Source organism: Acipenser ruthenus, chromosome 21, assembly GCF_902713425.1.
Source record: "Acipenser ruthenus chromosome 21, fAciRut3.2 maternal haplotype, whole genome shotgun sequence".
Taxonomy (NCBI): domain Eukaryota; kingdom Metazoa; phylum Chordata; class Actinopteri; order Acipenseriformes; family Acipenseridae; genus Acipenser; species Acipenser ruthenus.
In genome coordinates, this window is record NC_081209.1 from 28,450,287 (window position 1) to 28,470,057 (window position 19,771).

Below are 19,771 nucleotides of genomic sequence, written 5' to 3' on the forward strand. Positions count from 1 at the left end.
CCGGATTTAGGTTCTCAGTTGCTTTAATTTAAACAGACTGGGGTTATTATCTAAAAAAAGAGAAGAAAGAGGGGATTATGTTTATATAGTTTTCAACACACATTTTAAAACGTGACCTTGTTCTAAATGAGCAAATTAGTAGTAATTATCTTCAGTAAGTGCAGGATGCAGGGCAGTGTTTTTTCTGGCAGTGTGCTTTTGCATATGTGAAAGAACAAGCAGCAGCTGAGCGACGTTTAACCCGCTCCATGCACCTTGTTAGAGAGCGGATTCAGACGGCAGCTTCCTCACACTCTGATCTGGTTTCCTCTGTGTGGCTAACAGCAGACACAGGAGCTGCGCATGCCTCTATAAAAAGAGCCAGCGACATCAGAGCACAGAGCACTCCATCTCAATTCACAGGCAGGCAGGCAGCCCGGGTAAGTCTAAACAAGAACAACAACTTGAGTAGTGATATGAGGATAGGTGCATGTGTTGGCAAGTGTGAACCATTTTATATGGGTTCTGTTGTTCAATGTTTTATATATATATTATATATATATATATATATATATATATATATATATATATATACACACACACACACACGCATGGTAATTTTTGGCATAATTGTTATTAAATAGATATTTTAACTAATAATTTTCTCCAGCTCAAGAACAGCAGTCTAAAAGTAAAAATGATAATTTGGCAACATTTAAAAAGTGAACTGCTTTCATATCCTTTTCAGTCACTGTGTGTATAATTGTACCATGTTAAGTTTCCTATCTGTATCCTTTTTATAATGCATAATGTTGTTTTTTGGGCGGCTGGGCAACTTTTCAAACTATATAGTGTTCTAAAAATGAAATAAAAAAATCATGGCTGAAGGGGAGATAACTTTATTTGTTTAAAGTTAGTTCTGTAAAATCACAGCTTTAGTATTTTATTATTTTTTTACACAAAAAAAGCAATGCTAACTTAGAACTGGAGCAGATAATTAGAATATATTTTAAATTCAGAAAAGAAACATTTCAGTGTGAGAGGAATGCCTGTTTCATGAAGACTGTGTAAAAGCTTTGGTCAATGCATTAAGATTTTTAAATTCCCTTGACATGTGAAAATGTTTTTTCCAGCTGTGTTATATGAGAAGGGGGTCTTTCTGCTGTCTCGGCTGATTCTGCTGATTTCTGATGCAATTTGCCTCAGTTACCTTATGTGTAGAATTACCTTCACCTTGATATTAAATTAGCCCAATGTTTAACACTTCTGGCTTAGCTTTCAAAGGGAAGAGGGCTAAGGCTTCTGAGCTGTTTAAAAAGTCTAATAGGACACTTATAGCATGCCTGACCTTGTCAGTCAAAGATATAATTAAATCCAAGCCATAATCTAAAAACAGCGCTGAGAATGGAATACTTGATATAAATCAGCCATTTAGCCTTTCCATTCATCTTATTTACAAACATCCCAATTATTTTTCCGTTTCGTTGAGTCCTGTGTCTCTTTTTTAAGTTGAGAGGTGATATGTGATGCCTTTGGGTGGGCAGGGGAACTTAAAAGTCTCAGCGGAGAGAATGTGAACAATTATTTAGTTTTAATTTAGACTTAGACTTGGTCATCTCTCCTTTCAAAAATGGTAAGCATTTGTCGCAATTTGTTTTCGGTGCACGAGGCAACGCTTACTTGATGAATTAAAATAGCATGCACTGGAAATCTTGTTTGCATAGCTGTGAATTCAGTGAATTGTTTTTAATTAAAGGAAACATTTCTTTTTAAGAATATTTTCCATGACTCATAGAAAAATGAGACAGGTTGCCCAGTGTTTCTGCTAGTCTGTTTACTTGACATTTGTTTAATGATTGAGTTTGTTTTATGATTGAGAGTCTATGGGTGTTGCTGAAGTTATGGATGTAGAAATTTAAACAGGCGTGCTTTTACTGATCAATATGGATTGGCTGTTTGATCCTGTGTTGATCTCCCTAGCCCTGCTGCTAATTGATGACACGGGTAGTGAACACGACAATATGTCAGATTTCTAAAACTCTGGAGCTATACCCAATACCACGTTCTTGGGAGTTAAAGAACTCAAACTGAAGGAAATAGAGAATCAATCATAAACTGAAACATGTCAAGACTCCAGGATCCCCTCTTGTGATTGCTGGAACTTTAATTTTCCAAACCACAGAAACCACATAGAAACAGTATTTTATTAATGAGTCGGAAAGATCATTGTATGCATGATCACATAGGTACTGTACTGTACGTCCTGTGTCTACAGAATCTCCCTGTACAGGTTTGGAAGTGCGGCTATCTTTGGTAGCTTTGATCTGTGTGCCATAAAGTTAGCCTGTTAGTTTTGGCTAGGGGCCGTGCTATTATGATAACAATGTGAGTGGCATTAATGTATGATTTGCCATTGCTAATGAGTACTACTTCTCAATAGCTTTATCCAAACAAAATTCAAAATGAATTCAAGATGTAAAATCTGCTATCCTAAATTGAGAGCTGTTTTGTTAATAATAATGTTGCTACTCTGATTAAATATTGTGAGAGTTGTGCTCAGGCAGCTGCAGAACTCAACTATAATATGTGGTTTTGTTTTACAGGCCATTACTGCTGGAGACACAACAGCGGGACTATAATTAGCGAAGGACCTTGCGCTGTTTCAGTGACATTCCTACAGGGGGGCCGGCTGAGCCAATTATAGGACTAGCCTGGGAAGATGAGTGCTGTGAGGGGGAGAATCCTTCTCCTCCTGCTCTTAGGAGTGATAACATGTGCTGCAGCTCAAGGTTAGTGCGCTGTACCTATCCGTATAGACCACACACATCTAATGGCTTGGGAGCCTGAACACTAGAGATCCCCATAACACTTTACATTAAGTGTCACTAATTACTGTGCATTTACATTGTAGTTACATATTACAATTCATGTGTACTTACACCTAATTACAATTGTATTGGTACTCGTTCTAATTTATAGTTCTGCATTTCAGAATGAAATGATTCTGTTGCATCCAATACCTTTAGAATGAATCTTCCAGAATACATTGTTTATGAGGTTGATTTGTCACATATGTTTTTTTTTTTGGGCCTACAATGGTTATTCTACCCAGGCTATGCTAGGAAAGAATGCGAGGTAGGGGATGGCTTTGGCAAGCTCTGTACGATTCGGTCTCATGAGCCACTGTTCACGTCAGTCACCTGCCTAAACATTTTAAAATGTCACTTTAAGATAACAGCTGTATAACAGCTAAAGAACAATCCCAATAACTTCTCAGTAAAAGGACAAAAAATTAGCGATAGCTCCGATTTAGGCTTTTTAATCCTGCTGCTGATGTCTTATATTGTACACAATAATACCATGCTTGGGTAATATTCCTCCTTCAAGGTACCCAGAACAGACGGTCCGTTCTGAATAAAGCAATGGGACAGGTGCAAACTGGAAAGCAGAGCTCCAACTCTTTTGTCAAGTACAGCACAAGCGGTAAGGCACACCCTTTCATCACCTCATTGCTTACTCGATTGTACACATTCAGATAGTGCTCTTGGGTACCAGTACAGAACAGCATGGAAGCTATGATAGGATAAGACAGTAACGATCGCTCTCTTTGAAACAGACATTGTGCAAATAACGATTTGGAATAAATAGCTTCGACAACCAAGCCCGATTTTTTACACAGCACTGTAGTGGAAACAGGAATAAAATCTGCGTCACTCCAAACAGACATGGAACTGTTTCCATCATTGTACGACGGACTCAGATCATCTTTCCTTGTATGGCTTTAAAGCTTGTATCAGGGAATTGCTTAGAACCTCCTGCCAATGCTTCTCCTTAAATAAATATAGCAGTGTGCACGTTTATTAGAACACCTCCAGATTGGTCATTTATATCCTTTATATGTCTACCTGCATGAAAACCTCAGGGTGGGGGAATTTCAGTTTTGCATGGGGAGCCTATTAAAGCCATCAATTAAATTAGACAACCACTAATTTGCCTATTTTGACAATTTTCCACGATTTACAGTTCCAGTGGTTTGATTTCCTATGCACAACAAAATCAAAATGACAGAAGCAATGGAGGTGTTCTAATACATTTGCACACTACTGTAAGTAAATAAATAAATAAATAAATAAACACAATTGTTTTTAAAAACAAAATCCTGAAGAGCGGTATCTGTTGTTAAGTATCATAACACTGCTCCGTACTGCTGCAGATCCTTGGGAGTGGAGCACTTGGTTCAACGTGGATCACCCAGGAGGCAGTGGGGATTATGAGCGGCTGGATGCCATCAGGTTTTACTACAGAGAGCGAGTGTGTGACAGACCCAAGGCAATTGAAGCTCGGACCACAGAATGGATTGCGGCAGAAAACACCGGAGAGGTGGTCCACTCAGACCCAGAGCTGGGGTTCTGGTGTCTGAATGCAGAGCAACCAGGAGGGAGAAACTGCTCCAACTACTCAGTGAGGTTCTTCTGTCCGGCAGGTTGGTGCATTCAGAAAAAAAAAAAGAAAGTTAAGAGTCAAGTTGTGCTAATTAAGCAATAGCACCAGACACAGCAGGATTTAACAGAGATGAAGCAAAATTAAATTCATTAATCAAAATGATCTTTAAAAAAAAAAACACAGTCCTTATCGAAACACTCCTTAACACATTTTATTTCTGCTGAAAGTAGTTTCTTAAAAGCAAGTTATTTTTTATTATTTGTTCTCATTGAGGTGTATAGGGATGGTACTTACAGCTTTTGCGATAAGGTCTCATGTTTTAGCCAATCATCCAACACTTACAATAAGGCTTATCATTTTAAACAATATCCTTGTTTGATCAAATAAATCAAAACTAAACACTATGGTCTTGTAGCTGGTGTTGCTCCTGTGTATATGGGTTTCTTCATTAGCAAATAATGATGTTGTAGAAAAGTGAGACCCAGAAGCAGCTCTTTTCTCACAGGGAAGCCCTGGAACACAGCGAGAAGGGCCTGGGCCCCCTGGTCAGGCTGGAGCGAGTGCCCAGCAAGTTGTGGCCAGCAGGCCGTGCAGGTGCGCACTAGAACCTGCAGTACACAAAGTCAGCAGCAGGGGGAGGAGCAGTGCCACGGGCGCACTGTGGAAGGCAGAATGTGCAAGGGACCTCCTTGTAAAGGTAGAATCCACCAGTGTGGGAGCGACATCTCTTACTCTGTTGCTAACCTTGCTCATAACTTTCATTACGTGCACCTGCAGTGTGCCCCTTCCTCTCTGTCTCTCTTCTCATCTGTTCAAACTCATTATGTGGTCCGTCCTCCACCACATCTCCTCTCCAGTCAGCTCAGTCTCCTTTATCAAGCTGTGTTTTCCTGTATCCTTGCAGAGGGGTGTGCTTCACAAATGTAATATTCACATTAAAAATGGGAATGTGACCAGTTTTACAAGTTAACAAACCTATATTCGCAATCTCTGCCAGTTCTTTATGGGTTCAGTCTAATGCTGAGGTTGACAGATGTGCTTCCTTATATCTCTAGCAGAGTGTGTTGATTAATTCCTGTCATTTCTTCTGCTCCAGCTTGCAGCCTGAGTTGCACGGAGGGTCGTGTGAACGCGGAGTGCGATGCGTGCATGTGCGAGCATCACCTGCTGCTGGGCTCGGTGCAGCTGGAGGGGGGTCAGCCGGCTGCCGGAGCCGCGGTTTACAGGCAGGGCAGGACCCTCAAGCTCATCACCGTGTCCGACGACAACGGCAAGTTCAGAATCCCCGGGCTGTGCCCAGACGGAAACTCCACCTTGAAAATCAAAATGGACAGATACGCCACGGCAACCGTCACTGTGCCCAAATCTACCAACCAAAGAACCTCGGTTATTGATGTCAGCTTCAAAAGGGCAGGTGCGTGAATTACAGAGTGCGGTCTGAATTCTAAGAATTAAGCACATCACTTTAACAGCAAAAAGTGAATTAAAACAAAAACACGACATCACGTTAGCATAATAACATTCTCACAACTCTTTGTTTTCTGATTTTTTTTTATTGTCTTTCATTATATATATATATATATATATGCAATTTAAAATGTGCCGTTGAACTGGTCCATTGAACTGAACTGATCCATTCCACTGTACCACGCAGAGAAGCCATATGTACTGATGAACCCAGAGGGCAAAGCAAGACGAGAGGGACAGACCGCTTCCTTCTGCTGCAAGATTGTGGGGCAGCCAGCCCCAGACAATTACCAATGGTAAGGAAAACAAAAGGAGAGAACCTATAGATAAGCTACTGTACCTATAGAAAAATATCATATAAAAAAAACATTTTAATAGTGCCCTCCCTAATGTTTTACATACCCCAATGGGACTCACATGGACGGACAGAGATGTTGGTTCAGAATCTTGGCACACAACACAAGACTATTTAAATGGTGTAAACGGTGAAGGCTTTTAGATACGCTGCTCTAAAGATCACTAGAATACGCCCCTCCGATCATTAAATATCGAAATGCACATTAGACATTTTAAGTTGCTCTGTCATTGCAAAATAAAGAGAGAACTTGACTGAGGGAAAATATTTAAACAGTGCCTTCTTCAAGACTAAAAATGATACACGCTTTGACTGTTGACAACTTGCTTTCGAAAAAAGATAAACCATCAATCCATGTTGCAGATATTGCTTTCCTCCAGATTGCTCTTGGTAAGAGTTGTTGAAATGTGTGTGTGCGTGTTGCCCTTCCCAGAAACCACCTGTGCCTCATTAATCTCAAACAGGCTTTAGCTTTGCATCATCATAGTGAACTTGGGACTCGTTGTTTAACATGGTTTCCAAGCTTAGTTTGAACAGTGGATGCTTCCATGCTATTGGGTTTGTAATTCTGAGTAACGCTTTCCATGTCTTCTCTTTTCAGGTACCACAATGGCAGCCTTCTCAACAGTAAGCTGTACAAATACGACAGCACTCTAGTGTTAAGGAACCTGCAAATGAGCCAGTCAGGGGAGTACTACTGTAAAGCAAGCAATGATGCCGGCTCCATCAAATCCCAACCTGCCACACTTACTGTAATCGGTACGCACAATACCAGCAGCCAGACTGTTAGAAAGATCTTTCTAAAGAAACACTATTTTAGCTAATGACATGTGCTGTCAAATGATTGCAGTTTCACCTGTAATATTCCTTAAAGGCTAATTCATACAAATGGGCTCCACAAGAATACATCAGTATTCTCTTAGTTTAATGGAAATGCCGCCACAAATTTGGCAGGTAAATCGTTATGGTGTCAAATGGAGGGTCTCAAATCTAAATTGTTATAATAAAAAGAAAAGTTCTGTTATGAACTACAGTAAGGATTTGTTCTTCTCAGATTTAAACAGTTTTTGTTCCTGTTTTCTCTTTCAATAGCTTACAATGAACCTTCATGCAACCCAGTGCCTGAAAGCCATCTCATCAGACTACCTCACGACTGTTTCCAAAATCCCACAAACTCTTTCTACTACGACGTGGGGAAATGTCCCATAGCAACGTGTGCAGGACAACTAGATAATGGCATAAGATGCAAAGACTCTACATCTTACTGCTGCGGAGCTGAAAAACTGGAAGAGAGACAGATCACTTGCAAAGGATACACTCTGCCAACGATGGTGGTTTCCAAATGTGGCTGTCAAAAGTGTGTTGAAACAAAAATCATTGTCCGTGGGCGTGCCATTGCTGCAGACAACGGTGAACCTTTGCGTTTTGGACATATTTTTATGGGAAAGGTTAGAATCAGTAGGACTGGATATAAAGGAACTTTTTCAATCCAGGTACCAGTAGACATGGAAAGGCTGGTACTGACATTTGTTGACCACCTGCAAAAGTTTGTGAACACCACAAAAGTTCTGCCGTTCAACAAAAAGGGGGGTGCTGTGTATCACGAAGTGAAGCTTCTGAGGAAGAAAGAACCAGTAACTTTGGTTTCTACTCAGACTAATTCAGTCTCTCTGGGAGAAATTGAAGGGGAAGACCCTATTGCTGAGCTTGAAATCCCTCCCAACGCTTTCTACAGAGAGAATGGGGAGGTTTACACCGGAAAAGTGCAAGCCAGCATAACGTTCCTGGATCCCAGAAATATTTCAACTGCTACAGCAGCCCAGAGCGACCTCAACTTTGTCAACGATGAAGGAGATATTTTCCCATTGCGGACCTACGGCATGTTTTCAGTGGACTTCAGAGATGAAACATCCACCGAGTCCCTCAATGCGGGGGAAGTGAAAGTCTTCCTCGATTCTGCACAAGTGAAAATGCCAGAGCACCTGAACGAGATGAAGCTGTGGTCCCTCAACCCTGAAACTGGGCTATGGGAGGAAGAAGGACAATTCCGTTTCGCAAAGACCAAACGAGGCAAGAGAGAAGAACGAACCTTCCTGATTGGGAACATGGAAATTCGGGAAAGGCGACTCTTTAATCTAGATGTTCCTGAGAGCAGAAGGTGTCATGTGAAAGTAAGAGCCTTCCGGAGCGAGAGGTTTATGCTAAGTGAACAGGTCGAAGGGGTTGTGATAACTCTGATTAACATGGAGCCCACGGCAGGTTTCGCCTCAAACCCGAGGTCGTGGGGGCGGTTTGATAGCGTCATTACTGGTTCTAATGGAGCCTGCTTACCTGCTTTTTGTGACGAACAAAGGCATGACGCTTACTCAGCCTATGTAATGGCCAACCTAGGGGGAGAGGAGCTGGAAGCAGTTGCATCATCCCCAAAATACAACCCCAATGCTATTGGAGTCCCACAGCCTTACTTAAACAAGCTCAACTACAAGAGAACTGACCACGATGATCCCAAGGTTAAGAAAACAGCCTTTAATATCAACGTCGCGAAGCCGAGCATAAACGCTGCTGAAGAAAGTAACGGCCCCATTTATTCGTACGAAAACCTCAAAGAATGTGAGGAGGCTCCTTTTACTAGCGGTCACTTCCGCTTTTACAGGGTTGAAGGGGACAGATATGACTACAACACAGTCCCCTTCAACAAGGACGATCCCATGAGCTGGACTGCAGACTACCTCAGCTGGTGGCCCAAGCCTCTGGAATACAGAGCATGCTACATAAAAGTAAAAATTAATGGGCCGCAGGAAATAATGGTGAGATCCAAAAACATGGGAGGAACCCACCCCCAGAATGCTGGCAAGCTGTATGGCATTCGGGATGTGCGCAGTACCCGGGATATGGAGCAGCCCAGTGTGTCTGCAGTCTGCCTGGAGTTCAAGTGCAGTGGCATGCTGTATGACCAAGACCGCGTCGATCGCACGCTGGTCAAGATCCTGCCCCAGGGATCCTGTCGAAGAGAGCTCGTTAACGGCATGCTTCAGGAATACCTGGTGAACCACCTGCCCCTCGCTGTTAATAACGACACAAACGAGTTCACCATGCTGGCTCCTCTAGACCCCCTGGGACACAACTACGGCATCTACACAGTGACTGATCAAGACCCCAGGACCGCTAAGGAGATTGCGCTGAGCCGATGCTTTGACGGGACCTCGGATGGCTCTTCCAGAGTCATGAAGAGCCATGTGGGAATGGCACTGACGTTCAACTGTGGAGAGAGGGAGGTGACTCGCCAGAGCGTGTTCCAGTCTCTGCAGAACTCTCCCGGTCAGTCACTGGCCAGCTCCATGAGGGAAGGGAGGACCAGCAGGAGACAGAGAGGCAGCTCTTCTCAGCGGGCTCAGAGACGGAACGCACGCAATCCTGCAAGCACTCTCAGAAGAACTCGAATGACCAGCAGAGCGTGAGAAAGGAATTCTACAGGAAAAAAAGATGCAACAGCAAAGCCAAAAGAACAAAGAACAAATGCAGCATGATACAAAACAGAACCAGAGGAACTGATTTAAATAGCTTAAAATAAATACAACTATTTCTACTCCTATTCCAAAGTATCTTCTGAAATCTTCTGATCTAGCTCAATCCCAATACATTATTAATAAAAAACAAACAAACACCTTATCCACCTATAAAGAAACATTGAAACGCTGCCACTACAGTAGCTAGTTGTGAACTGATAAATTAGACAGGGGATGAAACAGAAACTCCTGCAACACTACACTGAGAAAGCCGGCATTCAAAACCAGTGCATGCTTAAAAGCAGTCATTCTTTAACACATACCACATCCTGCCAAGTAATATGAGACAGAATCACTTCAGGTTAGTCGCTCATTTCAGCACCACGTTCATGAAGAGTTGTTCAATCACAACACTGTGATAAATGGGACTGTACTTGAATATGTAAATAGGGACTTATTTATTTCATAAACAGCTTGAAGTAATGTGTGTATACAGCATATACTCTATACACTATTCTTAGGTTATCCTAATACATGAATGGTACAAATGTTTGTTTAGAATTATACCAGACACTGTCTTGATATTTAAATATTAAGTCAGTGTGCAATCAGTTTTAGGTTAAACTTCAGTAAGCGTCTATTTTTAAATGTGTGCCATACTTTCTAATAAAAGCAAACTCCAATTTCTGTCCTTTGTGTCTACTTCATTAAGAGCTATACATTTAAACAATACCATTTGTGTGCATGTGTTGCCATTTGGTGGTGAACATTGGTATTGCGACAAACCTGGGATTGAAAATGACATGAAGCATAACTGGCTTCACTATTCCGACTACTTTACCATAGGTAGATTAGTGCTTATCGGGGTCAGTGAAACAGGGATGTAAACCGGGCTCTGATTGTGAAGTCTTCATAGGTTCACAGTCACTGCAATACACAGTGTCATGTAGGTTTTAAAGGCCGTCGTGGTTCTTTTCATCATGGTCATCTGAACCTGCTTCTAGTCCTCTTGCCACATGTACAGTCTATAAACACCTATAATTGGAGTGTTTCTTTATGAACTGTTTTAGGTAAGGTGGAGATTCTCAGTGCTGGGGAGTTTTCAGCTGTTCAGTCCAAAACAGCTTTAGCTATATACTGCCATTCTGTGTCTTGGTAAAATGAGACACTGGCTTCATTTCCAGAAGCAAATTAGAACATAATAGGAGAGTGTTTTGATAAAAGTCTGCGTGAATATTTGTGCTTTTAGGGAAAACTGAAGAAAAATTAAATTTTGAAAAATCTGGTTTGGAAACATTGATCATTTCATTGAAGTTTCTTTTAGCATTTCTAAATGCAAGTCCTACAGAGTGCTTCATAGTTTCAGATTACAAGTAAAATACTGTATAGAGTTTGGATTTATTCGTATTGTGACAATATAACAAAATGAAAAGGGGGCTCTGACAGAGAAACATAAAAAAGTACTTGAAATACACAAGGAAAGGATGAGAGCAGGGCAAACATCTGCAAAAAGGAGGGGGTTTGGTCTTTGATTGAGAAACAGAATCTGGAGACATCCTGCATTGTGTATCCCGTCTCCCCTTTAAGAAGAATTACCACCCTCCAGTTCACCCAGTGCTGGTCATGTAGTCTCATCAAGTTGCACTTTTCATCACAGGTCCACCATGAAACGGCCCACCTGTTCCAGGTACTGTGGTTTCAGATAGTCCTGCAGTTCCGTCTTGCTTACCCACACATGGCCCCCCTTTTTGTTTGGGGCAATGTCACCGCTACCCAGCAGGGCTTTGAAGAAAAACACCTTGGCTCCGACACAGCTTTCCGTCCGGACGTCCTTTGGGAATTTGTACTTGTAAACTCCACAGGGAGCATTTCCCAGGAACGTGGCTTTGATGCTGTTACCTTAAAAAAGAAAGAAAGAAAAAAATAATTATGTGATGAATTACTTTCAAGATGTATGGACACCGTGTTAGAGACTTGAGAATGCAGCATTCAGCACTGGTTCTTGAAGGTGTAGAGGTGACAATGGTTCAACTGGAGTGTTTCAGTGAATGTTACAGAGGTGCGGGGCGACAGTGCTGGAGAGAGCTGTGAAAGGAGTGGTGTGGAGAATCCTTTCAGTACCTGTGAGAGTGGTAAGGGCACGCTCAGCAGTCTCTCTCAGGGTCTCTCCATTCTCCCACTGCACCTGTGGGAGAAGCCATACATCCTCGCTGCCAATCTTCTCCTTCACCAGCAACACCAGGCTGTCCTCTAGACAGCGCTCCAGACAGGTTCGATCTGCTTTCTTGTCTGCTTCTGAAACACATTGCAGTTTTTATCACCAATAATCACTGAAGCAGAGTGCACTTAAAATTCTGGTGATATTGTCAGCAAACCCTAATTTATCAGGGGACTTGAGCTGAGGGAACACAAAGCCACTTTTCCAGGAACAGTGGCTTGAAACCTGGTCCCAGGAGACCTACATAGTTTGAGGCAACTTTGTTGTATCAAACCCCAAGTCTCCCCTGGTGTGCCATGCAGTGGCCTGAAACCTGGTCTCCTAAAACCAAGTTCCAAGCCACAAAGTGACTGTGTTCCCTCAGCTTTAGGGCCATATTCAGAAACAAAACTTGCATGGTCATGCTCAGTTACTGTTTTTTTAATTAAGTGAGCACGAACGCTCAAAGGTTGTTTCTGAATATGGTTGTCAGTTGCACAAGCTAACTTTCCTTTGCATACACATGGAAGTCGGCACATCCTGCATGGCTTTATTTATTTATTTAATCTGAGCATCATCTCACTCAGATTAGTGTCAACAGCATAGATGCGGTCATGCATAAAATGAGCACATCTGCTTAAGCTATTGCCAAGAGCGCAGGACCTAGAGAATCAGATGCTAGACCCGTGCATATCCACTTAGAGTAGGCTGCAAGAGCACAACCTGTACTGTATCAAAACAACTGGGCCAAAAACTGGCCAGAATTTCTCATTTCAGAGCAGGAGCTGCCACTTCCTAGTTACCAGAGTTCAGAAGTTGTTTTTGAATGGAACCTGTGAGGCGCTGGGCTGGCTTGAACTGTCGCAGTTTCTGGTCCCAGGTGTCCTCGAGGTCCTGCGCGGTCACGATGTCCTGTCCAGAATCCTCGTCCGAGTCGTAATCCTCCTCTTGCTTCCGGCTGACCCGCTCGGCATCCTCCAGCAGACGCAGCTCGTGGTCGGCCAGCAGGCTCCTCTCCAGCTCAGTCTACAGAGAGGTAAACGTGGGCTTGTCGTTAATGAACCCTGCTTCACATTACTGCAGTGAATTTCAAGACTTTAAAGTTTCAGAGACTGTTCGACAACATACAGAGTGACAACACACTACAAAGGTTAACCCTTTGCTGCCCAGTGTCCAATATATTGGACATTGAGACTATAGGCATTCATTTAATTAGGTATGGGAACATACTCTGGGCAGTAAAGGGTTAAAAAACAAAACACACCCTACATTCAGGAAGAGCCCACTGAGTGAAGTCAAATTGTGAAGCTCAAAACATAAGAATTGTCATCACAGCCATGTTTTATTTGTTATGTAATTCCCAGCGCGTCGCGTTACACCTACTTCCAAACTATCTGTTTTTGGGTCACATGCTACAAAACTTATTCTGCAAGGGAGCTTAATCAGTACATATGAAATTTACTATGAAGGGCCGCCCCCCAGTTCACCAACAATCTGGCAGAAACATTATTTCGCATGACCTAATCTAAACGTCTTTTATCTCGATAACTATTTCAGATGCTCACACCTGTTTCAGCAGCTCGGCAAAGTCCTTCTCTATCGAGCTCCGGTCTCTGGAGATGACAGCGAGTCTCTGCACAAAAACCGCTCCCAGCAGCCTCCACGGAGAGGGGCTTTCTAGCACTGCTTCGTTTGGCTTTTGAACCGCCGGCACCCGGAGCCCGACTGACAACTGCCTGCAGCCGCTGCTGGCGACTCCAGAGCCCGGAATCTGCGTTAAAATCCTCCGCAGAGGACGAAGCAGCACCCTCCTTACGGGCGCAGCCATCTTGACTTCACAGCCCCTTTCCCATAACCAACTGGCAAATAGCAGCAGGGAAGTGGGAAATCTCAAAATGAGAAGAGGGGAGTTGCTACAATTGTATTAAACATACACTCAGGTAATTGCGAACTGTTTATCATGTAGAAAGTCAAAACCGCACACAATAAGGCATTATTCAGTATTACATTAAACTGGAAAGAGGGCTATTATCGATTTACAAAACTCGCCCCCTCTAGAACGTGTATTATGGATTGATCCTCATGTAACCTTGACATGCACTCACGTGACCCACGTTACATATGGCTGCAGCAATGAAGCGGAGTGCCGTACGGATGTCTTAGAAATTCGTTTTTGGGGAATAAAGTGGAGATTGTGTTCTTAATAATACCATGTATAGCGTTGCCAGGACAACGTGTCTGCGACTCTCTGCTCCTGTGATCCCCCACAGCTCGACACTGTAAGTACGACTACTGTTTGTCTCCGTACTACAGGCATGACACGGTCTAGTACTGTCTGTAGGAGACAGACCGTCCCCGTCTTTAGAGGCAAGGCATAAACAAACTGATGGCGAAAAAACTACTGAAGCGCACTATTTTAATCTGAATGGTTATTATAGTAGTAGTGCAGTAGTAGTATGTAATTCACACTACAGGCGTGTTTGTCTCAGTCTCCTTGAAGCCTGCCTCACTGCGATTGTCATTGCAGCCCTTCAACAGTAGGAGTAGGTGTGTTTAAAATGCAGCTTGCAGGAGTGGCATGTTCAAGCGCTTGCATAAAGGATACTCCTTGTGTGTGATATTGCAATTCCTTCAATCCCCTTTGCAGTGTGAGCCGCGGGGTGTGTTTCAGTGCAGAGAGACTCCAGGAGGCTGCAGAGAGTTCTGCCAGCACCGCTCCAGCAAAGACTTCAAGAGAGTTCAGGTGGGCACTCTTAATCTTGTGCAGTCCCTACTCAATGGGAAAACAGAGAGGACTTCAGTATCTTCCTTATGTGTCCAGTCCATGTCAAGACAGGGATGGCAATAAGACTCCCCTTGCATAGCAGTTTGATCCATTCCTGGTTTTACTAGGAGTTTAATAAGACACACCTGAGCTTGTTACCGATACACTTCATAGCCCTTCTTCTTCTGAATCCTCTGTTTGTTTTGAACAGTGTTTTCCCCCCACTCCCCGGACAGGAGAGCCTGCTGCGATGGGGGGGTAAGAAGTATGAGGAGCTGCCCATAGCGCACATTAAAGCAACCTACAACAAGTGAGTCTCTGCCTCTCCTCATTCACATTCTCTTCTGATTGCAGTTCATACCAAGGCAAAACAAAGACATCACTCTAGCCAAGACCTACAGTACATATTTCCCATTAAACAGATCAGAGGATGGAAGCTAAAATACCCAGTATATATCAAAATGAGGGACAGTGCGAGACATTTTTAAATCATTAAATACAAACATGTCTAAATGTGTTGTACACACTTCTGCGTTTTATATCCTAGCTAGTTGAAATCTAATGAAAGACATTAGCAATATACAGGGGATGAGATTTGTCATATGAGATGTTAGCCGCTAAATGAAATGCGTATGGTTAATGCATGATTTTTTTGTGACCCCGCCCCTCCCCCAGCACACACATTCAGGTGACAGACCACCTGGGACAGTACATGGTCAGGACCTCCTGCGGCACGGAGGGGTTCAAAAATGTCAAGAAAGGCACCCCGGTCGCTGCTCAGACTGCAGGGATCTCCGCTGCGGCAGTAAGGAAACTCATTGATCTCCACTCTCATGCTCTGCTTCCTGTTTTCTCATGCAATCTTGTTATTTTCCTGTAGATGGCAGCACTTGCGCATTAGTCAATTTTAATTGAGGACCTGCAATGTTCTTTCAATATAATATTATATTGTTTATAAAAAAAAAATGTTCAAGATGTGTTTGTTTACTGAATCCTTTTTGAGCTTCGCTAGTCCAGTTATATTATTTATCAGTTTTCCCAGTCATTCGAGGAAAGCTAACTTGTTTTATTCATTTCTTATATTAAAAAAAAAAAAAGAAATTGCCTTTAGCTATGTCTCTGATTTCACCCAGCAGGCATCCTTCTGTGTTCAGAACAGTAGAAATTAGTTTTGTTTTAAGGGTAGTTATCTATTGTGTTGAAATGTATTTTCTTTCTGTTCGTCTGTTTTTTTTTTAAGAAAAATATAATTTCCTCTTCTGACGCAAGTCCCTCTCCGTCTTTCTCACTTGCTGTTCAATATAAACTCCTGGAGTTTTTCTGATTTCTCCAGTATTCATCTTATTTCCAAATTCAGAAAAGCTATATTGTCGTGAATGTATTATTAAAAGTAATTTAAAAAACATACATGAAACAAATGCATAATAATGATAATAATAATAATAATGTTAATGATCTCATGATGATCTTGGATCGTGTCCAGTGTGGGTGTTGTAATCTCTTGGGAGTATTCCTGATTCCTGTTCCTATCTCTCTTCAACAGAAGGCGCTGGTTAAAGGCGTGTCCTTCGTGCGTGTGGTGGTGAAGGGTCTAGGGCCAGGACGGATGGTAAGTCTGCTTACTGCTTGGTTTCCGCTGCATGCCTGAGCAGTGATTACAGGCTGCTCTCACAGGCTGGGGGACGAGCTCCTGACCCTGCACCATGTCTGAATCTCAATGCCTCAGTACAGCCGCTCTGAGCAACAGGCAAGGAACTGCAGAGCAGAATCAAGCCAGAGAGAGAATGAATTAATGCTTCATGCTTCGGGCCCATCAGCCCTAACATCACCCATTTGTGGTTAAAATGCATTTAATAGATACTGTGGGGGGGAGGGTCCATAAGCCCTTACGCCCATCACTTCCCGGTTTTCAGATTCATTATTCACCCTTTAAGGACAGGCACTGAGTGTAGCCTCAGTATGGGGTTGTATTCTCTTATCTGTTGGGTGCCGTGGGTTCGTAAAGAAAACTCTGCTTTGCAGTCGAAGGGAGATCTTTAACCTTTAAAGCTTCTTCCTTTTTCATTATTTTTTATTACCATTGAGTATTTGAGAAAGGCCAGTATGCTTGATTATCCTCTGAATGTAATTTGTTTCACAGTAACTCCTGGCAGGCCGGGTTATCTCAGAGAACCAGTCTGTTTATTTATTTATTAATTGTTCCGCTTATTTAGTTTGGAGGGGAAAACACTTTTTTCAAAGATGCGTGAGATGTTGTGTGGCACTCTCACAGCTAGTTTCATAGACCCCCTTTCCCATTACTCTTGGGCTACTCAATGTTAATTTAGGTTTGGTAATCCAAGATTAGAGATAGCTATAATCAGGGTCTGTGGAACTAGCCGTCAGTATCTCAGAAAACTAAAACACTAGATGTTTTCAAATACCTTTTGAATGTTTTTACTTTCCTTTGTTATTTACAATCATTCTGTGGTGCTTCATTTTTGTGATTTGATTGTTTTTAGATATGTCTATAAATATCTGTACCTTTCTTTGAGCTTTATGGGAGAATCTTTGTTTGGCTATCAGCTGTTGATTCCTGAGAATAGCATGCAAGATATCACCCCCTGACTCTGTTATGATTATATATATATATATATATATATATATATATATATATATATATATATATATGTCCTCAGAAAGCATGTTGCCTAAGTAAGTATTATATCAGTATTGGAGAAACATAACTTCTGATTGTAAACTTCAATCACTGTAAAGGCCCTGGATAAGGGCGTCTGCTAAGAAATAAATAATAATAATAATAATAATAATAATAATAATAATAAAGGAAAAGCTATTTAAAGCTAATGCATAACGTTCTGTATCAACCCATGTGTGAAGTGCTTCATATCCCAATGCTGTCTCCTCGAGTCTCCACAATACAACAGTGCTGTCGCAAAAGCAAATTTGTTCCCTATCAGAATATTTGTAGTGTTTTTTGTTGCTGCTCCCCCGTGACTCTCCTAACAACATGACACCAGGCTCCCTGCTTCAGTGCACTCAGGTGTGTGCCTCTGACGGAAATGATGAGACACGCAACAGGTAACGAGGCAGAAATGAAGCGTGGACGATCCAGGCTGCTCTGTGGGGGCCGCTTCCTAAGCAGGCATGCTTCCAGGCGTCTGGAATTGTTGATTTGCGACGGGGACGGCGCAGCGCTGCATGGCAAGGAAGGCTGGAAATCTCCTCTGACATTCAGGATCTCATTCACACCAGCTCAGGGTGTTTCTGCCTGGGAGGCTGGGATATTTGTCAAGCCACACACAGTGCTAAATTAAGGGCAGGCAGCGACGGGCAACGGCTTTCAGGGAGGCACCGCTGCGTGCAGTGTACTGTAATGTGCTGTTCTGCAGCTAGGCAGATTTTCATGTTTTCCTGCAATGTGAGGCGTTGTCAGGTTAGAGTTAAGAGACATGGGACGCCAGCTTCCAATCCCAGATCAGCCACAGACTTGCTGTGCGACCCTTAATTTGAATTATCTCAATCTCCACCTAGAAGTTGAGAGGCAGAACCTCCCCCAGTACAATTCCTCTTACAATGGTTTTCTGACAACACAAATTAACAGTGAAACATCCTCAAATATTTTTTGGTGGCAACCGTAACACGCATGGAAGTTAGTTCTACTGCATACTGGTGACTTATTTCCAGCGGCTTCTTAGACGGTTCAGGTTGCATATTAAAATGAATGTTAATAAATAAATATATATATATATATTTTTTTTCTTTCAGTCTTCCATCAAAGGTTTAACAATGGGCGGGCTGGAGGTCGTGTCCATCACAGACAACACCCCCATTCCGCACAACGGCTGCCGCCCACGCAAGGCTCGGAGGATGTGAGGTGGCGAGAGGGAGAGAGAGAGAGAATGTGCTCTGCATCCTCTCAACAGTGCACATGGACTTCATTAACCCTGCAACCCTGTTCACAATCATAGAATAAAGATTTCAGTTTTTTTTTTCTAACCTCCTTGGCTTTTTGTCTATCATCAGAGAGTATGTGGATAGTGGGACAGGTTTCCCTTTGTCTTATAGCATGCTGGCTACGTACATGTGTGTGGGTCGATCACACCTACACCGCTTGTTCAAGCCAGGTCATTACAATGGAAATAACCCCCAAAAACCTTCTAATCAGGTCAGGGTTCTGGGTGTGTGTCTGTTAAGGGTGACATGCATGTAGTTTTATAAACAAGGGCACTGGGGTCTACAGAGAATTCAATTGTTACAGCTGCAGGGCTGCCCAGGCCTGTAATCCTAGGCATTGGAGACAAGGGTAGAGGTTAGAATAAAACATTTTAAAAGACGTGGCTTTGTTTAACCCCCAGCCAGGGATCAATGTAACCCCATCTCCTGTTCACTTCCAAGAGAAGACAAGAAATAAATAAAAATATAACGTATCCATTTAGGACTGCTGCCCTTTCCCAGGATTACATCAGGTGCTTTGTTGCCATGACAACAGCAATTAGCAGGAACTGAGTTTCCAGGCAGGCTGTGGATATAGTAACCATGACAACCTTGGTCAGGCCAGCACTGTACATCTGCCTTTGCACTAGCCACTTCACAAAGCAGCAGCACAGTCTTGTGGGGAGGGGGCTGATGCAATCAGATACACTGATTAAACACAAGCATATGCTGTGCATTGTATTCTCACACTGGGTGTCACAGGTCGAAATACTAACCAAAAACCCTTCACACCGTTTCCATACAGGAAAAGGTCTACTCAACCGCTTACTTAGGTATCACACTTCGGAGGTACGATGTTAAGCACAAGAAGTCAAAAATGAAAATGTTACAAAAGCCATCATTACATATAGAACAGCTCAAGTGTTAAACCTGTGTTTGAAAGCAACAGTCAGACCTGTAACTGTGTAGAACGACCTCCTGTCCATTGTGGCTACAGAGATGAACTCCCACGTATATATATATTTCTCATACTGGTGTTAGCAAAGGTTTGAATCCATTTATTACCCCTTAGCAGCACTAGGAATATCTTAAAGGCTTAATAAAATGCAACTTGTTGCAGAGGG

General features: G+C 42.6%; 3 protein-coding genes across 6 annotated transcripts; 2 read left to right on the forward strand and 1 right to left on the reverse strand.

Annotated features, from left to right (window-relative positions):
• The first annotated feature begins 289 nt into the window (after positions 1–289).
• LOC117428436 (cartilage intermediate layer protein 1-like) lies at positions 290–10,433 on the forward strand. 3 transcript variants are annotated; one of them, XM_034902228.2, is made up of 9 exons: positions 290–419; positions 2,583–2,768; positions 3,367–3,462; positions 4,193–4,462; positions 4,928–5,119; positions 5,519–5,836; positions 6,077–6,185; positions 6,846–7,003; positions 7,337–10,433. In XM_034902228.2, exons 2-9 carry the CDS (start codon positions 2,699–2,701, stop codon positions 9,700–9,702), a joined length of 3,579 nt encoding a protein of 1,192 aa, XP_034758119.2. In that variant the 5' UTR covers positions 290–419; positions 2,583–2,698; the 3' UTR covers positions 9,703–10,433. The 3 variants fall into 3 exon arrangements, with proteins under 3 accessions (XP_034758119.2, XP_058851424.1, XP_058851423.1); XM_058995441.1 differs by lacking the exon at positions 4,928–5,119; XM_058995440.1 differs by lacking the exon at positions 3,367–3,462.
• Positions 10,434–11,129: 696 nt separating this feature from the next.
• Positions 11,130–13,816, reverse strand: LOC117428437 (large ribosomal subunit protein mL46-like). 2 transcript variants are annotated; one of them, XM_034047438.3, is made up of 4 exons: positions 13,515–13,816; positions 12,751–12,973; positions 11,872–12,045; positions 11,130–11,649 (listed from the first exon to the last, which is right to left on the reverse strand). In XM_034047438.3, the coding sequence occupies exons 1-4, from the start codon at positions 13,773–13,775 to the stop codon at positions 11,402–11,404; spliced, it is 906 nt and encodes a 301-aa protein (XP_033903329.3). In that variant the 5' UTR covers positions 13,776–13,816; the 3' UTR covers positions 11,130–11,401. The 2 variants fall into 2 exon arrangements, with proteins under 2 accessions (XP_033903329.3, XP_033903330.3); XM_034047439.3 differs by having other exon boundaries at positions 12,781–12,973; positions 13,515–13,814.
• Positions 13,817–14,038: 222 nt separating this feature from the next.
• LOC117427972 (small ribosomal subunit protein uS11m-like) lies at positions 14,039–18,710 on the forward strand. The gene is made up of 6 exons (XM_034046414.3): positions 14,039–14,226; positions 14,595–14,690; positions 14,923–15,021; positions 15,387–15,516; positions 16,255–16,320; positions 18,480–18,710. Exons 1-6 carry the CDS (start codon positions 14,159–14,161, stop codon positions 18,585–18,587), a joined length of 567 nt encoding a protein of 188 aa, XP_033902305.2. The 5' UTR covers positions 14,039–14,158; the 3' UTR covers positions 18,588–18,710.
• Positions 18,711–19,771: the final 1,061 nt, after the last annotated feature.